The following is a 7,654-nucleotide window of genomic DNA, read 5'->3' on the forward strand; positions in this document are numbered from 1 at the left end:
AGAGCGGGTCCAGAGGAGGGACACAAAGTTGATCCAAGGGCTGGAGCACCTCTCCTCTGAGGACAGGCTGAAAGAGTTGGGGTTGTTCAGCCTGCAGAAGAGAAGGCTCCAGGGAGACCTCATTGCGACTTTGCAGTACTTAAAGGGGGTCTACAGGAAAGCCGGGGAGGGACTTTTTACAAGGGCATGTAGTGATATGACCAGGAGGTATGGCTTTAAACTGGAAGAGGGGAAATTTAGATTAGATATTCAGAAGAAATTTTTCATTTCAATGCTGGTAAGGCACTGGCCCAGGTTCCCCGGAGAAGCTATGGTTACCCCATCCCTGGAGGTGTTTAAAGCCAGGCTGGATGGGACTTTGAGCAACCTGGTGTAGTGGAACATGTCCCTGCCAAGGGCAGGGGGGTTGGAACTGGATGATCTTCAAGGTCCCTTCCAGCCTAAACCATTCTATGACTCTGTGATTCGGCTTTCCAGGAGAGACAGGCAGGAAGGATCTGGGGTGGGGTTCACTGAAAGTGAAGAGGTTTACTGGATGTATGGAGCTACTCTGTGGACCAGGTGAAAAGTTTGACGAGCCCCTGTGAGGGAAGGTCAGAGGAGAGGCTAGCAGAAGTGGCCTCCCATAGTGGGAGTTCAGGAACCTGCAGGCAGGGTGAGGAAGCGGGCATAGCCTTTGCTCAGCATGCCAAGGAAGTCTCTGGCTGTAGAAGTCTGAGTCTCCCTGGGGACTGCAGTGCCCCGGGCATTTTCTGGAAGGGGAATACGGCAGCGTGCACACTGCAGGCAGTTTCTGGAATGTCTGAGGACAACACCTTAGCACAGCGACCAGATGGGTCAACAGGGGTAATACAAACCCGGATCTGATCCTTGCAAGCAAAGAAGAGCTGGTGCGGGATGTGAAGATTGGCTGTCATGACCCCGAAACAGGGGGGTCCCAGGTCCCGAGGGGAGGGAGGGACAAGAATAGAAGACTGCAGATGCTGGGCATTAGAGAGCAGACTTGGGACTGTTCTGGGCAGTTTTAGTGGGGATCCAATCAGCAGCAGCACTGAAGGACAGCAGAGCTCACTACAGCTGGTCTTCAAGGACAGCATCTTCCAAGCATTTGTCTGTATCAAAACCCAGTTGAAACCTGAGGGCAAATTCAAGGGAATCATAATGATCTTTGCCTACCTCAGGAGCAATTAAAGAAGAAAACAAAGATATTGACTGGACACTGCTGAATTGAGTAGGAGCCAGCGTAGATAGAACTGAGATATTCCATGTGTGTCTTGCCTCAGATTTCACCAGCAAGGTCTCCCAGGCCTTGGTGCCTCAAGGCAAGACTCTGGAGGAGAAGAGCCAGGGCTGGATGGGAATCAAATCAAAGGTGATTTGGGCAAAGTCAACCAGTACCAGTATGTGGGAAAAGAGGTAGCATGCAAGGGTGCTGAGAAAGGAAGAGAATGTCACAGTGAGGCCACTCTCTATCATCTTGGAAAGGTCCTGGAGGCTGGGGGACTCCATGACAACTGCAAAAAGCAACGTGGCATGCATCTTTCCAAAAGATCCAGAGGATGAGCTGGGGAGCTGAGGCTGCTTAGCTTCACTTTAGATAAGTGTCCTGGTTTGAGGTAAAACAGAACCAATTTTATTCAGTACCTTTACTTCTTAGCTGGCCTCTTCTAACAACTGAAATTAACTGCATATTGTGCAGACAATGTTCACTCTCTCAGAGTGATAAGGCCAATTGTTTATAGCTGATGCCCAGGCATGGTATGCAGAGAGGCTCCTGCTTATACTTATTGCTATAACAACCAAGGCCAACCAACTTGGTTATATGCCACGTTGGAGGGTCGGAAGCGGAAAAGCATAGTGGGGTCCCACCTGCAGGGAGGAGCGGACAGGACAGGTGACCCAAAACTGACCAACAGGGTATTCCATCCCATCTGCCTCATGCTCAGTATAAAAGCTGAGGGATCAAAGGGTCACGGGCTCTTCCTTCAATGGCCGACGTCTGAGGAGGACTCTGTTCGTCTACCTGTGATCCTGATCCTGAATCCAGATCCAGAATTCAGTTCCCGTCCATCACTGAGTCCAGCCTGGGACTGCCCCAGCGCCAGCCGGTGACGTGACTGTCATCTCGGGAGCTTGACATGGTTTTGTATATAATTTTCATTATTCTTTTTATTTTATTATTAATATTTCATTAAAGTATCTTAGTTTCTTCTAAATTCGTAACTGTCTTTTTCCTCCTCTGCCTCTCTCTTTGAAGAGAGGTAGAGGGGAGCATCTGTCGGTCCCGTCTGGGGTCCCTCGTGTCCCCAGTGGTGGATTTGGCCTAAACCACGACAATGAGGAACATGTCCCAGGTCATGTCCCCTTGGATTGCTTTTCTGTGTGCCTGGAAGAGAAGGTGACTGGATGAACTCGGGCAATATGTGGATCAGTTGCCATCTAGCACTGACCCTCTCAAAGAAAGGGATGTCAGGAGGGAAGCGCTAGCAGGTGGGGGCAATGTTGGATAGCAAAGAAATAAAAGCAGGATCTTTCCAGTTTACCCAAACATCATTGCTCCCGGCGCCATTTAGATGTGAAACGTCCTGATAGAAACATGTTCTCGGAACACACTTTCTACATTCAGTTTGTTGGAGGAAATGTGGTTTTGCAGATGGCTGCACAAATCTCTACGTACATAGGATCAGAGAAAGTATCATCTTGCTGGTCTGTCTTATGAAAAACATGAGAATATACAGACCAACATCAAAGTTCTCAAGAGGAGGACTTCTTACACACACCTTACACCAAGGCCTTTTCCACACGTGTTTCAACTTCTCCATTTAGCTGTGAAATGGAGATGTAAATAAGATAAGAATTTGTCCCCTTTTTCTCCCTCATTATAGGTTTTTTAGGTCAGAGCAGGGTTGTGCTGGACCTCAGCCAAGGTACGAGGACCACACTCAGATGTGTAACAAAGAAAGCCGGTGCCAAGTGCCCAAGGTCCCATGCAAGGCAAAGGTTTTGTTCAGAGCACGCAGGGGTGGATGGCAGATGGCAATGGAAAGAGGAAATGAGGTGACCCGAAGAAGAGCAAACCCTCAGGACCAGAGAGAAGCAGGGCTGGACTGTGCAGCCGTGGCAGGAGAGGGCTTTGCTCTCTGGGACGTCTCTGCAGGCCTGCAGGGCCTGTGGTGCAAGGGGAAGCTGATCTCCAGGAAAGACAAGGTGCTTTGGAAAATGTCCTCGGCGATGGACATCCTGTGATCCAAGAACATGGGGTAAATCATTGCTCTGTTCCATGATTGCATCATCAAAGGGATGACTAAAGGCTGTGGGAGAAGCACTGCCTACATCTACTGGATAGAGATGGGACAGGACTTGCCTCACTGCAGCTGCCTGAATGAAAGCACTGAACGTTCCAGAGGTTCTCTTGGGGTGTGTTACACTGCTGCTCTGAATGGCAATCGTGTTCTTGCAGGTCTTGTGCTGTCCCTGCTGGCTGCATGCGGCTGTGCAGGAGAGCCCTGGCACCTCCTGTAGCGCCACAGGGTGTAGGTCACCTTCCAATGGAGCAGCTGCCCTGAATGAGGTTGGGCACTGTAGGGGTGTCTGTGAGAAACGGGCCATGGGTGCCAAAGGAGATGGGGTAAAGACAGCTGGTGGAGGAGAGAGAGTGTCACCACCATGCCCCACCAGCCTCAAAATGATGACTCCAGACACTGCCCTGTCCCTCTTAATATTTCCATCAGTTACGAGCACGTGTCTTAGACCACCTCTGGCAACTCATGTGTCACCTGTGCTTTGCATGGGTACAGGAGGTACAGGAGACTCCTGCCTTTCACTGCCTGGGTGTGCTGTCTCCTAGTGGGGCAAGAAGAGGGGATTCTTGGACATAGCTCTGTCTCCAAAAGGGGAAATGGCACTGCAGGGAGGAAGTTTCTCTGCCCAGTAGAGGGAGAAAACATCAGTGATGACTTCAGCTTGTTTCCCAGGTGGTTCCCCTGGAGCCCCAGGGACATCTCTGAGGGAGCCCAGAGGGGACAGAGAGAGTGCCACCGTGGGCTGGTCCTCTGCTGCCAAACTGGGCCGGGCTGCTGGGCCGGAGGGAGCTTCTGGCAAGCGGGCAGCGCTGCAGAGAGACAGCTCTGCCCAGGAGCAGCTCCTCTGCACAGCGCAGCAGGGCTGAGGGCACTGCCTGCAGGCAGCGAGGGCAGAGCAGGGAGGCAGAGAGAGGTTAAGGGCAGTCTGGAGAGGGAGGATGCTGAGGGTGAATTGGGGTAGAACTCTTCCCACAGCAGAGCAGCTGCAGTAGCTGGAGAGATCTCCAAAAGCTGGCACCTCCCACAGCCCGTGGGATCTTTCAGGAGGATGCTCACAACTTCTCTGCTGTGGAAGAAGAGGACATTCTCTAGATTGGGGCTTCCCTGCTGCACCATCGGAGGCACAGGGCATGACAGCTGCCTTCTCCCAGGAATGGTCGAAGGGCTGTGAAGGTGGGTGTGCAGGCAGGGGTGGTCAGGGCTGTCCTTGCCAGCAGGGTCCCTCCACCCCGGGGGCTGTGTGCTGGAGCAGGGACCCTGCCACCTGCCAGGGTCAGCTCTCCACCTGCCCAGGGAGCTCCCCGCGGTGCTGTGGGGAGAAGCTGTGGGTGGAAGGAGTGACCCCAGCATGGTAGGGTAGGGATGAGCAGGTCAGGGCATGGTGCTTCTGCTCTCAAGAGAGTGCAGCAGCACGGGTGAGCTCTACCTCATGATATTTTTCAGAGAACCTCTCGGGCAGCACACCAACTCAGCAGCAGCTTCCCCTTTGCAGCCACATCAGGTTCGTTGTGAACTGGTCTTTAGCCCTCACACACTCAGAGGTGTCCCTGGGCAGCGCCCCGTCCCTGGAGGTGTTGGCTGGCAGAGGTGGGCGCACAGCAGTGGGATGGGGTTTGTGAGCACTGATGGGAGCTGAGCCGGGGACAGGGGGACGGCTGCTGGCAGCAGAGACACGGGCAGGGAGTGAGAGGGAGCTGCTGCCTGAAACACTGGCGAGGGGCAAGTGGGCCCGTCCCTGCTGTCCCTGAAGCACAGACACCTTCCCCTGGGCAGCTCCTGCCTGGTCTCCGTTCCCAGCCGGGGTACATCTCTGCTCTCCAGCCCACGGGGTCTCGGGCACGCATTGACCCTGCAGCAGCCAGAGCCCAGCAAAGGACGAACCCCGGATTGCCGTCTGCCTAGCATGTCCCTCCTCCCTTGTCAGGAGAGTTGTGGCATTTCACTGCCGTCCCCTCCTGCCTGAGCTGCCCTTGTTCTCACCGTTGGATAAACTAAGGATAAACTGAGTAAGTGCAGGGGGTGGGGGTTGCGGGTGGCAGATTCAGCTCCCGTTCAGATGCCGACCCTTTGGGTCCTGCTCTGCAGTCGTGTCTGTGGGAGCAATGTGCCCAGGACTCCTCCAGGCAACTTAAGGACATCAACTATTTCCCTGAGGAGTCCTGTGGGGCTGCAGGGTGCTCTCCAGAAGGGCACAGCTCTCCCATAGTATCTCTGTGCTCCCTCGGATCCACATGGAGAAGACATCTCGGTGCTTAGGCCATGGAAATGCTGCTGGGCAGCTGCAATGATCCCTCCTGGTCCCAGTCTGGGAGGGGAGAGATGAGAAAAGGCAATGAGCCTGTATATCTGCCCTTTGAACCTGCATTCCTCTCTTCTCCGCAGTGTCCTGCTTCTTTTGATGGCAACACCTGAGAGGGATCCTCCTCCAGCTGCAAGCTGCCAGCACAGGGCAGCGGAGAAGAGGACTGATGGGCAGAGCTGCTCTCCTCTCTCTGCACTAAGGGACTCTCCCTTTGCCTCTCAGGACCCACAAGACTTCACCTGGAGTGCATTAGAAATGTCAGGGATTTCGGCCATCCCAAACCGCTCCGAAATGTGGCAGGTACAACCAGAACAAAACAGAGAAAACAAAATCCCCTCTCCTCTGCTGTGCAGTTGGGCAAATTGCCGACAACAACACTGAAAAGCTCTTTGATATAACACGATTACATTTAATTGGAGACAGCCCTGCTGTCCTAGTTCCCTCTTGCTGCACAGCAAGGAGGACTCCTCGGGAGCCCATTGCCCTGCTCCCAGTGGCAGCCTCAGCCAGCAAAAGCCGGAGCTCAAGTGAGGGAGCTGCAGAGAGGTGCTCCTGAAAAGAGGGTCTGAATGTGGGGCTGCAAAGACATATGCAATCCATTTTGCCGGGAGAAGTCTGCTCTGACTCAGTACTGTCTTTTCCTCCTTAACAGATAGTCACAGTTAAGAATAAGAGATACCCAGAGGCAGGAAATGTCCAACAGCAGCTCCATCACCCACTTCCTCCTCCTGGCATTCACAGACACACGGGAGCTGCAGCTCTTGACCTTCGGGCTCTTCTTGGGCATCTACCTGGCTGCCCTCCTGGGAAACGGCCTCATCATCACCGCCATCACCTGCGACCACCGCCTCCACACCCCCATGTACTTCTTCCTCCTCAACCTCTCTGTTCTGGACCTGGGCTGCATCTCCACCACTCTCCCCAAAGCCATGGCCAATACCCTCTGGAACACCAGGGCCATCTCCTATGCAGGATGTGCTGTCCAGCTCTTTTTCTTTCTCATTTTTATTTCAGCTGAGTATTCTCTCCTCACCGTCATGGCCTATGACCGCTATGTTGCCATCTGCCATCCCCTGCACTATGGGATCCTCCTGGGCAGCAGAGTTTGTGTCCACATGGCAGCAGCTGCCTGGGCCAGTGGGTTCCTCAATTCTCTCCTGCACACGGCCAATACATTTTCACTGCCCCTCTGCCAGGGCAATGCCCTGCACCAGTTCTTCTGTGAAGTCCCCCACATCCTCAGGCTCTCTTGCTCAGACTCGTACCTCAGGGAAGTTGGGCTGATTGTGGTTAGTGCCTGTCTCTTCTTTGCATGTTTTGTTTTTATTGTGATGTCCTACGTGCACATATTGAGGGCTGTGCTGAGGATCCCCTCTGAGCAGGGACGGCACAAAGCCTTTTCCACGTGCCTCCCTCATCTGATGGTTGTCTCCCTCTTTATCAGCACTGGCATGTTTGCCTACATGAAGCCCCCCTCCATCTCCTCATCATCCCTGGACCTGGTGGTGGCAGTGCTGTACTCGGTGGTGCCCCCAGCAGTGAACCCCCTCATCTACAGCATGAGGAACCAGGAGCTCAAAGAAGCATTGAAGAAAGGGATTCAATGGGTTCACCTTCAGCAGCAGTAAGCTGCCCATGTCTCCTCACAGGCTGTCCCTACTGTGCTGGATAATAGTGAGGCCTTCGGTAAATGTGTCATCACAGCATCAGAACTGCCTTCCTGAGGAGCATCTCTGTAATAACAGGGCAGCTCTCTCTGTTGCAGGAAAATTGACATAAACTAAGAAAACGAAATATAATATGTCATTGTAATTGAAGCAACCAAGGACACCTGCTGCTTTTCAAGTCCCCTGTACTGCCCCAAGCCTATTTAATAATTTTCCTAATATGAAAATAGAGAAAGAGTAACTAGACATGATTTATCTATGACTCAGTTAAGGAACTACCACCAGACAATGTAGCATTGTTGAGAAGCAGGGGATTCCTGTCAAGAGAGTGATGAACTGTAGGGCGGGTCAGCGAACCAAGAAAACCTCTTGGAACTGCCAAG

The 7,654-nt window shown here is 53.0% G+C and overlaps 1 protein-coding gene across 1 annotated transcript; it reads left to right on the top strand.

Moving 5' to 3' along the window:
• Positions 1 to 6,296: 6,296 nt before the first annotated feature.
• On the top strand, positions 6,297 to 7,232 carry LOC309684345 (olfactory receptor 14A16-like; the record flags this gene model as incomplete). Its single annotated transcript, XM_082500273.1, has 1 exon — positions 6,297 to 7,232. The coding sequence occupies one exon, from the start codon at positions 6,297 to 6,299 to the stop codon at positions 7,230 to 7,232; it is 936 nt and encodes a 311-aa protein (XP_082356399.1).
• Between the last annotated feature and the right edge of the window lie 422 nt (positions 7,233 to 7,654).

Source organism: Vanellus vanellus, assembly GCF_965231255.1.
Source record: "Vanellus vanellus genome assembly, contig: HAP1_SCAFFOLD_53, whole genome shotgun sequence".
Classification (NCBI taxonomy): Eukaryota; Metazoa; Chordata; class Aves; order Charadriiformes; family Charadriidae; genus Vanellus; species Vanellus vanellus.